Genomic DNA, 18,366 nt, shown 5'->3' with positions numbered 1-18,366 from the left:
TTCTGAAGCAGTATTCTACTTTTTGGGTGTTAGTTATTGCTGACATTTTGTTGTACCAGCATTTCTGTTGCTTCTCTCATTGACCTTCCATCATGAGGCCCTGCAGCCAGTCCTTCTGTTAATTGTTGACCAAAAAAGAAAAACCCTGTTTCTTTCACAAAACAGTATTCCATTTCCATTGGTCTTGAATTGCCTTAAATTGGACCTGAAGGTTTATGAGGCTGCGGATTTATAAAACTGTAAGGTTTGTGCTACATAAGTAGCCAACTTATGGAGGAAGAATCTAATCTTGTTTTCAATAATTCAGTCAAAGTATAGGCAGATTGTATTTAGTCATCTCTATTTCTGATTTTTCACACTGCTACTAGAATTAAGAAAAGACATGTTTTTCACATTCTTTCATCTGGAATACTGTGTTAAGCCTGAATTGATTATCTATTTTTTTCCTTCACTCTCTTTTATTATCAATCTCTCTTTATCTAGTTGTTAGTGACCATCATAAATATTGTGAAGATGCTCTGAACCCGTAAAGTTCAGGTTTAAAGAATACTGTCAGTGAGTTCCACTGCAGACTAAAAAATATAAATTTATGAGAAAAATTATACCAATAATTTTTCACTTTTCTGTTATAATACAGAATTTCTAGTTTCTCGCAAAAACTGTTACACTCCCTAGGATAAAATTGAGTATCTCAGTTTTGGTTATTTGTATCCAAAATATACATTTTATAAGCATTCATGTATAATAGTACAGAAATTCTAATTTAACACTAATATTTAAGTATCTACATGCAAATTTCAGTTTTATAAATCATATTTCAGATGTTTCTAATTTTTTTCTTCCAAGTTAGAGACAGAGAGCTTTCATTCAGAAACTCTTCATGTGCCCACAGTGGCTGGGGTGGCAGGGCCAGACTGCTCCTGAGAGCAGGGAACCCAGTTCGGGTCTCCCAGGTGGATAGACAGGAGACGTCAACTACCTGAGCCATTACTGCTGCCTGCCAGAGCAGAGCTAAGATTAAAACCAGGTAGTGCATGTGGGTGTCCTAAACTTGGGTCTCAAACACGAAGCCAAATACCTATGCCAAGTCTTTATATATGAAATTCTCCTTATTTTATATTCCTCACTGACAGATAAACAGGAAAGAAGAAAGCTTTTTTTAAAAGCTTCAAAACAGTAATGCCTGAAATATCTTAGCTTCCTTGTATTTCATTTTTAAAAGATGTATACATTAATATTTATATTTGTAGCACTATGACTTATAAAATTCTATTGAGAAATATGATTCTGTAAGACTTAGATTTAGGAAAGATTTTAATGACTGAAATAATAACCAATCTCAAACTAAAAGTGAAGGATACTTCAAAATTATTTTTAGAGAGAGATGGAAACACCTCAATTTTCCTGTTATAGATGTTTAGTTACAGGTTATTATGAGAGATGAATCAACCACAATAAGCAGGTGGGTGGATCAGTTAGGATGGGGATAAAAGGAAAAGTTTTGTACTGAGTGTCCTTGTATACTGTCAAAAGCAGTGTTAAGCCCTAACATTTCCATCAGTAGAATGTGTTCCCAGCCTGATCTTCACTTGCATTCTGGAAGAACAAGCAGTAAATGATTTAGTGATGACATGGACAACTCCTTGGAGCTATGGAAACGAAGGACCTTGAATAGGAAGAAGAGATTGGGAAGCAGAGTTGGGTAGAACTGAGGAGACATACTTACTTGAAAAAAAAATTAGGAAGTATTTTTAAAGAAGGCTGGAAATGCTAGCAGTGCCTCTGATCCTGGAAAGTTAGATTTCTTTTCTTTTATTTTTTTTTCTGTTTTTTAAAAATAGGAAATTGGGCCCATTTAGTTTTTCATTGGTCACTTCCAATTTTGCTGTCCCAGATTGTTCCTTAAGAGACTGATATCAGTTGATTCTGAATTATCATAGTAGTTTAGACTCCAAGATTCTTTTATTTGCATATAATCTAGCATTCCAGTAATTACCTGTTTTCCTTCAATTAATTTAAATTGTGAAAGAAACTGTATTTGTGTCTTCTGTTAAGTAGGCTGTCAAGTAAATATGAACTTCTTCTATAAGACAATTAAAAAAAAATCTTGCTCTCTCTGCCATGACAGCCTGTTTAAATAGATAACATCAGAATGTAAAATCCAAATGTGTAGACAGTCCTGAAAATCTACACATTACTTCTCTAGAGGAAATGTAAAAAAAAAAAAAAGAAAAATCAGTTAAAAAACAAAAAGAAGTCAAAATGACAGTGTCAAATCTTGCTTGCATTTTAAAGAATGAACCACAACCAACCCACACCTATCCATCAACAAAACCACCTTGCTTTGCGCAAGATCAAATGTGCCCCTGGCAACCAGGATGTTCTTTGGTAGAGCTCTCATGGGGAGATACACTAGAGAAAACTCTTTTCTACGGCCTTCTCTTAATTTTCACTTTTCTTTCTGTGCCCTTAGTGGTCTTATACATTTTTACAAAGTATCATCAGTCCTTCTGTTTGATATATCCCTTCCAGTTTTGATTGAATTTTATTTCTAGTTTAAAAACTATTAATAGGTCCGGCATGCTAGCCTAGTAGCTAAAGTCCTTGCCTTTCATGTGCCAGGATCCCATATGGTCACTGGTTCATATGCCACCTGCTCCACTTCTTTTCCATCTCCCTGCTTGTGGCCTGGGAAAGCAGTAGAGGATGGCCAAAGCTTTGGGACCCTGCACCCATGTGGGAGACCTGTGAGGAGGTTCGTGGTTCCTGGCTTTGGATTGGCTCAGCCACTTGGAGAGTGAACCAGCACATGGAAGATCTGTCTTGTATCTCCTTCTCTCTGTAGATCTGACTTTCCAATGAAATATATTAATCTTGAAAAACAAAAATTTTAACAAAGTTAGGATTCATTTCTGCCTTCCACCACCATTGCCATATCAGTCTTTAAATTTTTTCCTTAGAAAATTTTCTTTCATAACTCATTGTATTTAGTATTTATGCATACATTCATTGGATATTTGTGTTTCTTCTTTTGATAAATGCCTACTCAGCTTCTTTTCCCATTTCTTAGTTAATGTTTTTAAGTTTCTTAATTGAGTTTTTTGAGTTTTATATTTTTATATTCTGGATAAAAGAAGAGCAGCTTGTACATTTTTTTCTGTCAAATATCTCTTCACTCTGTTTTTCATGCTCTGCAGAAGCTGCTGCGTTTGATAGAATTCAAGTTGTCTCATTTTGATTTTGTTGCCTGTGCTTTTGGGTCCTATTCCAAAAACTCATTGCCTGCACCCTACAATATTGTCTTATGCTTTTGCTCCTCTTCTTTGTTCCAACAGTTTCAGAGTTTCTTTTCTTAAATTTATGGCTCTAACTCATCTTTTCCTATTTAATTATAAATTCACAAAGCTAAAAGATTTGAGATAGCAATGTGAGTTCACATATGACGTTCACCACATTGATCTGGTTTTTGTGAGGTGACGAGAGGTAAGGAGGCAGATTCATTTTCTGTATGTATATAACCAGTTTTGCCAGTACCATTGACTGAAAATATTAGCGTTTCTCCACTGTACCTTCTCAGTAACTGTCAAACCTTATGGCTGTTTATGTATGAATTGATTTATGGATTCCGTCTGCTGTTTTATTTATCTGTGTGTCAGTTTTTATGCCAATATAATGCTCCTTTAAATATTATCATTTTGTAGTATTCTTTGAGGTTGGGTATTGTGATTCCTCCACCTCTACTGGTGTTATCATTATTACCATCATAACTATTTTTAGCTCAAATTTTCATTGGTTGTTCTGGGTCTTTTGTGGCTCCAAATGATTTTCAGGGCTTTGCTTTCTTAGGCTATAGATACATCATTGACATTTTGGTGGCAATTTCCTTGAGTAGATAGATTGTTTTATGTAATATAGACATTTTAGCAATATTGATTCTTTGAATCCGTGAACATTGAGTATCATTCCTTTTAGGTGAATGTGTCTTATGATTCCTTTTATTTGTCTTTGGATAACTATATTCTTCAATATTTTGTGCAACCTGATTATTAGAAGAATTTTATCAGAAGAAAATGATAATCAGAGACATCATTCTGATTCAATCAGAATAGAGTTTAGTAGAGTTAATTAAAAGAACTGTCTTTACTGTCACTTATCTTTGTAAAGTGCTTTTCAGTAGAGAACTCTCTCTAGTGTTAAGCGTAGACATTCTTTTCAATTCTTCATAAGTAGAATTTTTATGTTTTGAGTTTTCCCTTTGTGAAACTGCTAATGAGGACTAGTGTGGGAAGTCATTTCTGCATGTATTTATATTAAATCTTACTCATACCCTTTCCCAAATGCTAATCATATACCCAAGTGTTCAGTCTTGTTTTGCCTACCCAGGCTTAAATTGAGCTACATAGAAAAATACGTGTTTAAAATCAGGAAAATTGCATACTGGTGCTTAATTCCCTTGAGATCCTAACATAAGAACTAAGTGTCCAATAGAAAGACTGAATTAATATCGCCTTGTTTACCAAGAGAATTGCATTTTGTATTTTGAACCTATGTGATTGACTTTTAGATGTATGGGAAACGTGCACCATGGGAAGATCCTTCAAAGTGGGTGCTGGACACATACCCATGGAACTCAGCATCCCTCCCTCAGGAGAGCCCAGCGTTACTTCAGTTGCGCCCTGAAGATGTCGGGTATGAGGGCTGCACGTCCACTAAAGAAGCCACAACCTCAAAGCACATTCCACACACTGACTCAGAAGGAGATCCCCTGGTAAGAACCTGATGTTTGATTTTTTTTCTTGGTAAGTCATACTAAACTATGGTCATGAACATGTAGCAATTTAAACCAAAGGCATTAATTATCCTGGATCTTGTTTGGAACTGTCCTGACACCCAGATTTTACTTTATTACCTTTTACCTAATTCCAATGATCAAAAATTTTTAAATGTAGACCAGATTTGTAGGTTTGTATGGTAAAAAGTAGTCAAGAAACAAACCAGTTTGAAATCTAGGATCCCACTTTCTCATTACCATGTAAATGATTAAGTAGATGAAAAAATTTCAAATATCCTGATTCAGTTCAATAGATGCTTAAGAGGAAATTGAATTTTGTTCTTAAGTAAAATATCAAAAAGAATAAAATCTATTTTATACTTGAGGAACAAATGAATATTTTACACATGTCAGCCAGCCAGATGAAACACAGAATTTGTCTTCCGTTCTACAGTACAGAGAAATAAACTGACCTGAAAATTAACTGGATTTTTTTCCTTACCTTGCTTAACTTTTAAGCATGTATAGTTTAGTTTTTAAAATACTAGAATAATTTTAATAAAATTCCAAAATCTAAAAATTATTAAAATATTAAGTACATTATATCATTCATGAAAGACTACTTTTATATTTTATTTTTTATATAGTACTTTTTTATGTACTGGTATCAAGTACAGCATATTAGTTGCCACACTAAAATTAAAAGGGTTACTGTGCTTATATAACCAATAATGAAATAAAAGATTGTCAATTCAAGGCCATTACGCTCCTATCATACAAAGTGGTGATTAAAACTGGTAACCTGTCCAAGGATATAAAATGAATTGATATTTTAACAATGAAACCCATTTATGTCATTATTATATTAGATATTCATTCTTACCATTTTGGGAATTACATGTGTGAAATCCCATAAAGTTTCAAGATTCTTTTCTCCAAGAAAAAAAATTTATACTATTTAGATATTTCCATATAGATATTGAAGTATGTATGAAGATCTGCTGAGAGTTGATGGATCCCCTCTGTAAGATATTTGATCCAATCTATCAATTCATCAGGAGCCCAGGGTTATAATTCTCTAATGTGGAAACTGGCTAGGTAAAATCAATGCTTGTGGTAGAACTGATTTGACTATAGCGTAATTATGATAATACACTACTAATTTCTGATAGGGTGATCGTAATTTAATTCATAAATGTAAATTTTAACCTCAATTATAACTGATTTAATCTAAGTTTCATAATTCCATTTCTACCTTTGCAGTTTTAGTATACAATAGTTGCTTCACATGAGGAAACGTGTTCATAAGATTGCTTTTAACGGTGGATCAATAACAAATAAAAACCCTTAAGAAATGCTCTAAATTTTCCTTTTCTTACATTCCAAGTCAGGTAACCTACTTAGCATTTTGTCTTTCCACCCACTGCCAGTTCTTCTGGTAAAGGAAGGAAATTCAGGATTTCCTATTCTGTTATGATAACTGGAATAAAGTGATTCCTGGTTCCTACTCTGCTGCTTTTTCTAAACATCTTAAGAAATAACAATTTATGTTATCTTACATGCTGAAAGACAAAAAAAAAAAATGAAAACAAATATGTAGCACATTCTGGTAGAGAAATAAATGTTCTGTCTGCTTTTTAAACTCACTGACATAAGGCAAAACTATATTTGAAATTCAGGATAAATAAGAAATTTTAGGGGAAATATGCTAATGTCAGAAATCCTTTATTTTGAATCTAAACAGGGATGCATGATTTTGACAAATCTCACATTGTATTTCTTAAAATGTGTGCCCATCATCAACAATTTTAATGCTTTTGTACTTAGTGCTAAGGCTGATGATCAGGACATAAAACAAGATGCTGTGTTTCATCTCAGTGAGCCCACAGTCCTGTATAAACTGCTATGCAGTAATGAGGCAGATACATGTCAGGTAATGTTGTCTGTTCAATGAAGAGATAATTAGAAGAATTCTGCTGAACGATGTGTGAGGTGGGTCATGAAGAATGAAGAGGATGTCAACATTTGAGTCTAAAGGACACATTCAAAATTCCGAGAATAGCATTTGAAATGATATAGAAAAGTAAAACACATCTAGTGAGCTCTGTACAAGTTGGTAGGAGGAATTAAAGTTATGGAAGTGTACAATTGCCAGATCATGCCAAGCCTTGTTTATCTTTGGAGGAAGTTACAACTTGACCACCCAAATTGTAGAGCACTTCCAAAGGTTGTTGACCAAGGGTTTACCTAACTAAATTTGCAATTGCTAAATCAGTAAAGATTACCTGGGTAGCAGTGTGGAGAAAGAATTGATGGCAGCAGGAGAAGACTTGAAAACTAGCAGAATTGCAAGTAGAGAGATGATGCAGACCCAATCAAAGTGCTGGAAATTTTAGACATTATGTTTGTGACTATGGGAAACACAGTGGTCATGTAGAGGATTATGATCTATCTCAATAATGTTGACTCATGTGTGGCCTCATCTTCCTCTCCATTTAAGTGCACAAAGCAATAACATGAGAAGGCAAAGAAAATCTTATATACTTACTGCAAATATGAATGTTAAAACTTAGGTAATTTATCTACTATGAAATATTATCAAAATTAAGGTTTGAATAATACAATTTTACATCATACAATTTTCATAACACTTAACATTCAGGTGACTTAAAATATCTGTGCTTAAGATGTAATCATGCTCTTTTTAAAGATCTCATTAACTTTGTCAATAAATAATGAGAGTGTTTGAGACTTCATTATGTTTTAAACGTCAGGTTCACGGAAGTGCCTGAATCTAGTAAAGGTTAAACTGGTAAAAGACAGAGAGACGTGGCACAGGAAAGCGCGTGTATGCACAGTATGTGTGGGATGTGTATGTGTGTATACAGGGAGAGAGAAAGAGAGAGAAAACAGTTGATGGCAGTGTCTAGATTTTTTGGTTTCATATTTTAAAGATTGTCATCAACTTCTTTCATTTTGTGGCCTTCTGTTGCTGACTGCCTACTTTCAGAGTGAGTCTGAAAATTGGTTTGGAAAGAATTGTCTTGTCAGAAGATGATTAACATCATTTCAAATTATGCTGTAACTGTTGCATTTTTGTCAGAAAGGCATTGTTGCTGAAATTGGTGATTACCAGGGTATCATTTATTTCATGAGTGTTTATTGAACACACAGTTTTCACTGAGCACCCAGCATGCGCAGCCCAGCAATAATAAAGAATCCTTCGATTCCTTTCTGTTTATGTAAGTTGGAAACAAAGAACAGCTTTATTACTTTTTAAAATCATGAAATTACTTTACACTAGGCAATACCCATATATATTATTACAGTTTATAGAAACCTTGATAAGAAAACAAGTCTTGTGTCCCCATGAAGATACACATGCATTTTTCCATGTCTTTTACAATCACTGAACCATTTATTTGCAGTTTGCTTTTAAGCTCCCATCTCTAACAGTGGAGCTGCAGATCTATCAAAATCCAAGCAACGTGACTGCCTTGTATTTCATAATACCTGGAAGAGCTGCCTGTCTGCCCAGGTGCTCTCATGCAAAGCTCATTTTCACTAGGACAACGCTCACCAATCCTCCGCCCTCCTGCCAGGTTGAGAAACTGAAGACAGCCACTCTGGTTCCAGGAGGTGGTTTGTGTTTTCAGTGATAGATCAATCATATTTCAGCCTAAGGTCTAACAACAACAGAAACTTGACAGCGATTCTCTCCTTCTCCCTTTTCGCATGCTCACGGTCTGCTTCATTCAGTCACCTCCTCTCGAGGTCAGTTCCTAAACGGCAGATGGTGTGCTATGCACGGCAGCTGGCTTCGTTCCACGCCCTCCCCGTCTTGCTGCCCTCCAGGGACTGTGTGCGCAAGCCTGTGTGCGCGCCTGTGTCTGTGTGAACCTTCACGACTTCCAGTTGCCATTCAGTGCTTACAGCTTCTCCAGCCAAAAATCTGAGACGCTTGGCGAACTCTGCAGCCACGGACCCAGATGTCCAGCTGTGATACAGTTTCCTTTCCAGTCTCCCTGCTGGAGCAGTATTCATTGACAACCCTCAAATAAAAAGAGTTATCAGCAGGCCCCTTTTCTGTCCTTATGGCTCAGCGTTATAGTCGTGTTTTGGAGAAATAGTCGAAGAGCCACGGGCGATGGGTGAAAATTGAAAATTGTTCTTCACAATGCTTTTGGCTGGCATGAGGGGGCTCCTGCGTGTGGCTCAGGGCTTTGTGATGGGACTGGCTTACTCGGTGCGCACTGCCTACATCGATGTCTCTTTTCCTTTCTTCAGATGAATATGCTAATGAAGCTCCAAGAAGCAGCCAATTACCCGGGCGCACAAAGCTGCGACAGCGATACCACCAGCCACCATGAAGACATTTTGGATTCATCTGTTGAATCTACCCTCTAGAGGGTGAAAAAAGTCAGGGGAAGAGACTCTGTTAAAAAAAAAAAAAAGGAAAAGAAAAGAAAAATGCTTAAAAGATAGGTATTTTCACTAAACCACTGCCAGTATGAAAGCACCTGGTCAAGGGCTCTGACTCAGAGGCCTGGTGGTCCCCAAGGAGGCAGCAAGAACTAAGTCTGAAATGCCAAGTTGCTAAATTTCAACAGAAGCTTAACTGTATTTTATTTCTAGGCATTTTTGTATCCATGGAGTTACCAAAGGCTCCATTACTCAACTGGAAAGGACCCTCGCAACAGGGCAACTGAATAGATGGCACATGAGATAGCCAAACTGGAGTTTATTTTCCTCCTCTGTAGAAGTTTACAATGCAGACTTTTTTTTTTTTGGTTCTTTCCTTTTGTTTCTTCTGAGGAGTTGTTCTCCCCAGGCAGGGTCCGTTCTTCTGATCCCTCCAACCTCCTTTGTGCCACATGGTGCTGGTCACAGGGCTCCAGTAGTGTTTGTGTTGTGCGCTCACCCCATTCCAAAATGAATCCGAGAGGTCAGTCCTCCAAAAGCACAAATGGAATTGTGCAACCACCAGAATAACACTACTGCAGCAATCTGGAGAAGTGCCAATTTAATTCTAACTGCCATGTTCTCATGATGCACTCCACCAACTTTTTAGTGTGTAAGTCACAGGTTTTATAAGGTTATTTTTACCACAGTGGTCTTTTTAAACCACCTGCCCACTCCCTTAACAAGAGTTTTATAACAATTATTAGTCAACAATGACAGAAGGCTTTTTTAAGGCTTTATTTGTTTGAGCCTTTTCAGTGAAAGAAGGAACATTTCCTATGGTGCTGTCTCACTGCCTTAAAACAGATTTCTACAACAGTTTAACAGTTGGTTTAAATCCTAAACCATTGGTAATTTCCACCATCTTTTCATTTGCAATCCAGCAACTTCAATCCAACACAGTAGCCTCATCTCTCTCGTATATCTTTCTTTTATTTATTTTTTTATTTTTTGAAGAAATGGATAGGAGAAAGAGCAGTATTTTTATCTTGTGAATAGATTGCTTTGCCTATCCACCCAATTATTCAAGTAACCCAGCAACCCACTTTGACTGTCACTTATGAGCTAAGAGACATGTGGCTAAATTCCACCCAGGTCTAAGTATAAGAGTTTCAGAAGGCGGGAGATGTTGAATTCTTACCCAGCAGAGCTGGAAGCACTAGATGCAGCATGAGCACAACCATTCGGCTTTCCTTCCCTATTCTGTTTTTTTTTTTTTAATTGTTATTGTCCAAATCGTTTTGGCGCATGTTGTTTTGATTGCTATTGTTGTACATGAGAAATTCAGCATTAAAGAACACTGAAGCGGGAAAGTCACTGTGGAAGCGGAAGCGTTTATACTGTAAAGGAAGGTTAGATTTGCACAGTCTACTGGGTAGGTATTGTAAATACTAATTTTTAAAACTTGCACAAATCAACACAAACAAAACAAAATTGTATTCTATCTTGTTGGTGTTAAAAGGTGTTTCACTTGCTGAGATTTCCTGTACGTTGCAAACAAATACAGAATGCAAACTCTCAAAGCTGTTGTTATCTGCTGTGTTTGTCCTGTATTTACAATTGTTATGACTATGCAGGAGCTATCAGTGCTAGAATGAGCATGCTTCAAAACTGCACACGAAGCCAATTCATTTTTGGAAGAAGCAAAGCTGTCTGTAAGTACATCTGTCATGGCAGGCTAGAAAGAGAGTGCATGAAAACTGATCAGTCATTGGAGAAGTTACCACCACATACAGAAGACAGGTTTTCAGTCTATAAAACCCAAGGGCTAGGCCATCGTGTAGACTTGTTCTACACACATGACAATGTGTTACTTTTAGGATGTGTAATTGGTGCTACTCTCTGTGACCACCATGGGTCAGTTGCTATTAAAAACCATAAGAATGACAACAACACAAGACATTGGTGCAGTTTTCAGAGTGTCATTAAATGTGTAGGTCCTTACTTGGTGCTATTGCCCTCAAGGAAATCTGAACTGAATTTATGCACGTGGAATTGTCACCCTGACTTTGAAGCCTCAAACATGGATCAATCTGTGGTGAAACATCAATATATGTAGCTGGATGAGTGACTAGTTGCCCTTGTATAATACATGATCTAAAGAAATTGCTAATCTTTTCCTGCCATTTTGAGAACACAGTCCAAACATGAACATAAACGATTTTCTGCAATACATCCCAGTAGGTCCACCTAGTTTACAACTTAAACTAGTTTGTGAAACATTTGTCTGTATACATTTTATATTTTGTACATTTTTGATGTAACATATCATGTAAATAGGCAGAAACAGTGAAATAAATCATCTGAAAAGTTTTGTAGTCTTTGTAAAGCCCCAACAATAAGTACTTGGTGTCAATGGACTTAACTGGATGATGTATTTTCTATTGGTTTATTGTTCCTCTAGCTTGTAAACCAGCTTGCATATATTTTTTTGCAAATGTGCACCCTCTGTATCTGTCTAAATTATTACTTTGCCATTAAAGTGGAATTATTTATTGACAATGAGGTGTGGTGTCTATATATGGGGAAAAACAAAATAGTTCTATACCAACAAGTGTCAAGCTTAAAAATGTTGCTTGCACTGTTAACCTGCCATCATTAAGGATGTGTGTAAAGCTGTATTTTATATACATCATTGAGAGGGCCTCACATCTTTTAAGTGAGTAAATAAATGAAAAGCAATAGTTATATCTTCTTGAATTAAAGTTATTTATCCACTGAATATTTTTAGACAACTTCAAATAGTTCTAAATGCCTAGTGAGGAAGTGTTTGCGTAAAAATAAATTGTTGATATTCATAGAGTTAAGTCATCTCATTAACTGTTTCTTTGTGTTTATTCCTTTGAAATATCTTCCCTCTTTAAGTTTTGGTTTAAGGTTATTATTTGGGTAATGGCATTTTTTTTTTTGGTAAGTAAAGAGAGATAAAAAAAAAAGCAAAATTAATTCCTTTAGAAGCATATTTTTAAAAAAATACCATGTGTTTCATTTTAACCCTGGTAGTTGTAATGTATGTTTGGTTGAGTTTTAATCCTAGAAATAAGAAAAATTTTCAAAAAGAACAAATATAGCAGAGGAGAAGGTATTAATTACAATGGGTCAGTTATCCAATGTACATTACAACTAATGGATTTGTTCCTTTTCCAGTTTGCGAGATTTAGATAATTTCTGCATTTCATCTGAATCTAAACACATTATAATATAAACATGAGTCTGTTAAATGATGCAGTCAGCTACCTAAACCTGAATTCCAAACTGACGTTCTTGTCTTGTGACCTTGGCTAGTTTGTTCAAGCTCTTATGTGCTTCTGTTTCTTCAACTATGAAATCAGAATAGCAACAATATCTGACCCTCAGAGATTACTGTGAGGATTAAATGGGCTCTTTTATGCAAGTGCCTTGAATAGTACCTAGCCCTTCAATATTCTGGCTGCTTTAATAGCCATTTGATTATAAAATAATGATGAGCTGTTATCCTATATTCAATATTCTTTATAAATAAGATATAAATAAGTTTAGCTTATGTTTAAAATTGTTTTTCTTTCATTTATTTTTCCCATTTATAAAACTGAACAATAATTGTACTGCTTTGTTAAATTTGCTAGAAGAATTGAGTTTAGAACTGTGAAGCAGAATACTCAGGAAAATTATAGAGTTGTTAGCTGGTATATTAACAGTGAGACTATCTTGTATTAATAACATCAGAATATCATATTCTTAGGACTTGATTAGTAAATATATTTAATGTTCTATTGGAGCCTGCTTAAATGCAGCTTAAATGCAGTTTGGCTATTATTATACCTCCAAAGTTTACTTAGTATGTGCCAAGCAATTTTCTACAGAATCAAAGAGAGTTGGGGACAAGGTCATGGTTGTAAAGCACTCCCTGTTAGAACTGGATCTCTTCACTTCCTCCTTTGACAGGTACCTGCATTCTGTACTGTGAGGATGGCCAGTGAGAAGTCTACTGAACAGCCCACTGACTAGGTGCTACACAGTGTGTTCTCAGAAACTGATAAATGCAACGGTATCAGTGAATACTCTTTGAATTTGGAGAAATTCAGGTACTTTTATTTCAGGCTTTTTGACTATCACAATTAAAGAAACTTTTTATTATTATTATTAGAAATGCACCCCCTGCCTCCAGAAAAAAAAAATCTAGTTCATGGAGTGGTTGTTTAGCCTGTTGATTCAGCCGTTCACAGCCCATTTTGAGTCCCTGGGTTGAATTCCTGCCTGGCTTCACTCCTGATTCTAGTTTCCTGTCAGTGCAGATCCTGGCAGGCAGCCATGATGATGCAAGCAGAAGGGAGATCTCTCTGTCCATCCTTTCATTCTTAAAAAAAAATGCCAGTTCCCCTTGAAAAAAAATACAAAAGAAATGAAGATGATCCTTTCCCATGGCTGAGAATTTTTTTTCCAGCAGTGTTTTCCAGTCAAAATAGAAGCAGTAAACAAGCCACAGGTGTGAACAGCATAGTTAGTTTTAAATTTCTAGTGGCCACAATAAGTGAGGGGACTTTTATTTTTATACTATAGGAAATATTATCCCACATACTATATGTTTCACTATGTAGTTAATATAAACAATTATTGTATTTGATTATTTCACAACTTTATTTCCTTTGTGCCATTATAAAATAGGTCAAATTGTAAGAATTCCAGTCATATAGAAATGTTTATTATTACTGCTTATAATCTCATGGGAAAAAATAATTTTCCCACAGATTTTCATTTAAAATCCTATATTTAGTTTCTGTGAATGCATTACCAATGAGCTTCTGTATGATGAAGAAATAATATAGGAATATGGAGAAGGGACCCTCTAATGATTTTTAAAGGGTTTTTATCTAAATCATCTTCTCTGAGTTAGAAAATAACATTGAATTTAATAATGTCATATCTGGGGAATCAGTTTATTTTCCTATAGAAATTATCAAGACAATTGAGAAGCACATTTGGAGTTCCTTTTTAAACGTCTTCACTAATGAAAGACATTGAAAAACTTAAAGCTATGTTTATTTTGTAACTGCATTTCTTTGAGACGGGATCAGGAAAGAGAGCGTTTCTACTCCCAGGTTCACTGAACCCCCCCAAGGCCTGAAATGGCCACGGCTGTTCTTGGACTGAACCAAGGAGCTGGAACTCAATTCATGTCTCTCATATGAGTCAGGGGAACTCAATTACTCTACTGTCACTGCCTCCCAGAGTCTATCTTCACAGGAAACAGGACTCAGGAACCTGAGTTCAAAATCAAACTCAGGCATTCTAATGTGTGCTGGTAGTGTGGGAACCACGACTTTAACCACAAGGCCAAATGCCCACCGTTTTATCTTAATTTTTGTTTTATTTATTTATTTTTTAAAGACATAAATACCAGAGGCCAATTCTCTGCTAAATCCAGAGTCTGCTCATCCCTTGACTTCCTCTGGCACCATGTCGACTCACCCCACTTTGGCTCTGTTTTCTACTATTTTAGACTGTTGTACTCAGAAGAAATCATTAAAACTGCAGCTTTTATGGCAGTGTAACTACAAGTACGTGTATTTATTATAATCTTGCTGTGTGGCAAATCCTTTAGGAGACAATTTTAGAGGTTCTTTCTTAGTAGAAATGTTTATATCAAAAGTAGATTAGATAAAACACCCAGACTCTTGACTGTCAGGTAGATGGTTGGGTAACTACTACAAATACTAATGACTGTCCCAGTACAAATATTAATCTCAAGCAATCAGGTAGATATTGAGAATTACTGAATGTTTTAATTCTGATGTATTAGCAAAAGATATTATGAATTACTTGAAACTATGTTTTATCCAACCCAATACACCATTATTTTATTTACAGTAATTCGCTTTCTGTTGCACATAGTGTTTACCCAAATGCTATTTTCTTAGATTGTTCTGATTCTTCAGATTAGGTCAAAATCCCAGATTATTCACCTTGCTAAAATTGCAGCTACAGTGTCCCATGTAAATTGCAGTTTCATAGCCCAGTATATACTGGATTCTCTACAAATCTGTATTAAATAAAAACACTTCTGAGAATGGAGATAGCAAGTAAACTAAATGGTATGTTAAATGAATGCATCAAAATGGAAAACATCCTCTTCTACAAGTGCAGTACTTCCTGTGAGGCCACATTAGCACATAGAATCCTGATTGCTAACTTGAGATGCAGATAACCTGAGGACTTGTATTATTCAGTCAAGGTAAACCAGCATCACTTGCTTGGGATTTTTGACATAATGTTCCTACTTAGTATCAAATCTTCATTTGCTTTCTTCACAAGTCTTTTTAAGATGCCTTAATTGTATATATATATATATATAAAGTGTATATGCCTCACACGCATATGCATATGCATAAATAGTACAATTCTAATGTGTGGGAGTTTGGGGGAAACAAGAAAATACACCAAGCAGGTGGGAAATGAAATGCTGGAACTTAGAAACTAGGTGGCAGCTGAAAAGATCAAAATGGGAAACCTTGTCAAGGAAACAAGAAGTGACTATGTGAATTTTGTTTTGGGATAATTTCTCACAGGAATGATCTTGATCAAGCAGACTCTGATAAGAACTTGAGGAATGTCCTGGAGATCCCTGTAGTTTATAGAGCAATGGTTCATTTCTCAACTTACCTAATATATTTTTATGTATCAAATGCAATAATTATTAGAGTATACTATGAGCAAAAAGCCAATTAAGAGTAAAAAATTTGTCTCCTACTCATATTTTGTGGTGGAATTTTCCTAGAAGAATGAACTCATTCATCATTTATAATCTTGTGGATTTTTTTTTTTTTACCTAACATACTAGCAAAATATAAAAAGCAGCCAGTGTAGCTGGAGTGGTTTTATGTATTATTTGTATCTGAATAATGTATATCTATCTGATATCATATCAGAAGATAAAAGGAAATCTAAAAATCTAGTTGTAATCCATGCAAGAATACTTGAGTACTTCTGAATATTTTCAGAATTGTATTCAATCTAATTTGGTCTTAATTTGTTATGCTAATTAGATGTAGCTGATTATAAGCTGTTTTTCCAAGGTATTTTTCAAGGCGCATAAGCACCCCAAAGAGGTTTTCAGTGTGTACAGCAATCATTTGCCAAATATTGGCCACTCTTTGAGGGTGGGCTGCCTAGCTCCCAGGCAAATGAGTTTCTTTTGTGAGCTATTTACATCCTCTAGTTCAGCCTTCTTTCATCAGGTTGTACTTAACCCTAGAACAGCACAGGTGTTATAATAAATGTGACACCAATAATTGCACATATACAATTACAAATATTCTGGCAGCTGTACTAACAAAAGGAAAAAGGGAAGTTATGTAGCATATGCAATTTTATTATCTCAATATAAGAGCATTATTTGAATATAAACTGAAGCTGAAATGCTTTTAATTAAATTGTGTATTTTACTTTTCTCTCTTTTTTGAATTGTCCTCAAAACCTGCTATGTATTTCACATTTAAAGTCAATTTGTTGAGGCATAATATTTTTATCAGGATAATTTAGTCTATATTCACAAATTTACTGTTGAAATATATACTGACTTACTGAAATTGTTTCAAGTATACTTAAATTATGCATAGATTTAAAATTAAATGTTAGGTAATTACCAATAAATTAACCTAAAATTGAGTTCCTACCTTATTATAATCACCAAGTGCTGAATAGTCATGTGTGCCTAGCAGCCCCGGCTAAATAAAACAGCAGAGGTCTAGCCACACTCAGTCGGCAACTGTAAGATCACATTCACCGCCTCTTGCCAACTTCAAATCCCCACCTGGGGTTTTGAGTTTGAAGTTTTTCAACTCAACCTAGAAACCAACATTGGTTTTTGTTTAATGATTTCTTGACTCTTATCCATTTTTTTTTTGTCATCAAATTGGGTCTGCTTTTTCTTTTTCATTTGCTTCAGCCACTATGTGAAATAATCAAGGACTTCTTACTGGATATGTGCACTCTTTTATTCAAATATCCATACATACACATTCACATATCTTTTTACTCTGTAATTCTGGGAAAAAAGTTTTCTACTGTCTTAGCCTATATGGACTTATTTGTCAGTAAGTCTAATGTCTTATTCATAACAGGAGTTTATTTCTCAGAGTTTGGGTGCTGGGAAACCCAAGATCAAGGTGGTGGTAGAGTTCATCTCAGGTAGGGGCCAAATTCCTTTCTTCTGAGGCATCCGCAGAAGGGTTCTGGGAGCTTTCGGCAGCTCTCTTATAGGGGCACTAATCTGGTTCATGAGAACTCTACCCTCAGGACACGAACTCCATGGACTCCACTAAACAATATCCTTGGAGGATTGGTATTTTGGCATAGGGATTATTGTCGGGACATAAAGATTCAGTTCACAGCACTGCTCATTTCCTTTTGAATAAGAGAAGGATTCTTCTCAAATTGTCCTTTTGCATGAATGAAAAGGATATTCTCTGGAATTAAAAAAAAATAAACAACAAAAAAGAGCAGCATAAAAGCATAATCTCTCCTTTAAAAAAAGTTTAATTTCTTAAACATATTTTAAATCTGAGAATCACTCCTAGAAGATCAAAACAGCACTAGACAGCTGCCAGTATTATTAGATAGAGATAAATACAGGAGATTTTAAGAAGTTGAAAATAGCAGAATCAGTGGGATGTGGAAATTTGTGAAAAATGGAAATGCAGATTAAATATGAGAGAAGAGAAACAGGTTAAGGTGTTAGTTGTATGGGATATTCATCTCTTTTGTCCATATTCCCTGTTCAGAAACAAAATCCTAATGGCTAATCTAGCTTTGTAGGACTGTCCAAACTCATAAAGATATTTCTAAAATGTATTTTTGCTTAGACACTTAAATTGATTTGCATAAATATGAAATTTGTAGTTATTTCTTTGAAGATAAAACACTAAATTTCCTTGACCTACTAGAAATTTTGGTCATCTGCAGAAACCACAGGGTTAACTGTGGAGAACACACTGGAAGTAGTCCCTCAAGTACAACCAGTAATTAGCCTTTTTTTTTTTTATACTGTGCCCCTAACTATTTGTTTTTCTCAACATCAACTGAAAATTCTAGTAACTAGTTTGAAAAAAAAAAAGTGTGTCATACTGGAGAGACTCAGAATTGTGAAATCATGAATA

The 18,366-nt window shown here is 35.4% G+C and overlaps 1 protein-coding gene across 3 annotated transcripts in view; it reads left to right on the top strand.

Moving 5' to 3' along the window:
* NAV3 (neuron navigator 3) overlaps positions 1–11,729 on the top strand; it is a 317,473-nt gene extending 305,744 nt beyond the window's left edge. For all 3 annotated transcript variants that reach the window (XM_040981262.1, XM_040981256.1, XM_040981269.1), the window contains 2 exons: positions 4,565–4,768; positions 9,059–11,729. In XM_040981262.1, the coding sequence (XP_040837196.1) occupies positions 4,565–4,768; positions 9,059–9,178 (324 nt within the window). In that variant the 3' untranslated portion in view covers positions 9,179–11,729. The remainder of the gene's footprint in view (positions 1–4,564; positions 4,769–9,058) is intronic.
* Positions 11,730–18,366: the final 6,637 nt, after the last annotated feature.

This window comes from Ochotona curzoniae, unplaced genomic scaffold, assembly GCF_017591425.1.
Source record: "Ochotona curzoniae isolate NIBS_2020 unplaced genomic scaffold, NIBS_Ocur_1.0 contig_1014, whole genome shotgun sequence".
Lineage (NCBI taxonomy): Eukaryota > Metazoa > Chordata > Mammalia > Lagomorpha > Ochotonidae > Ochotona > Ochotona curzoniae.
This window is presented reverse-complemented; position numbering and strand designations above follow the sequence as displayed.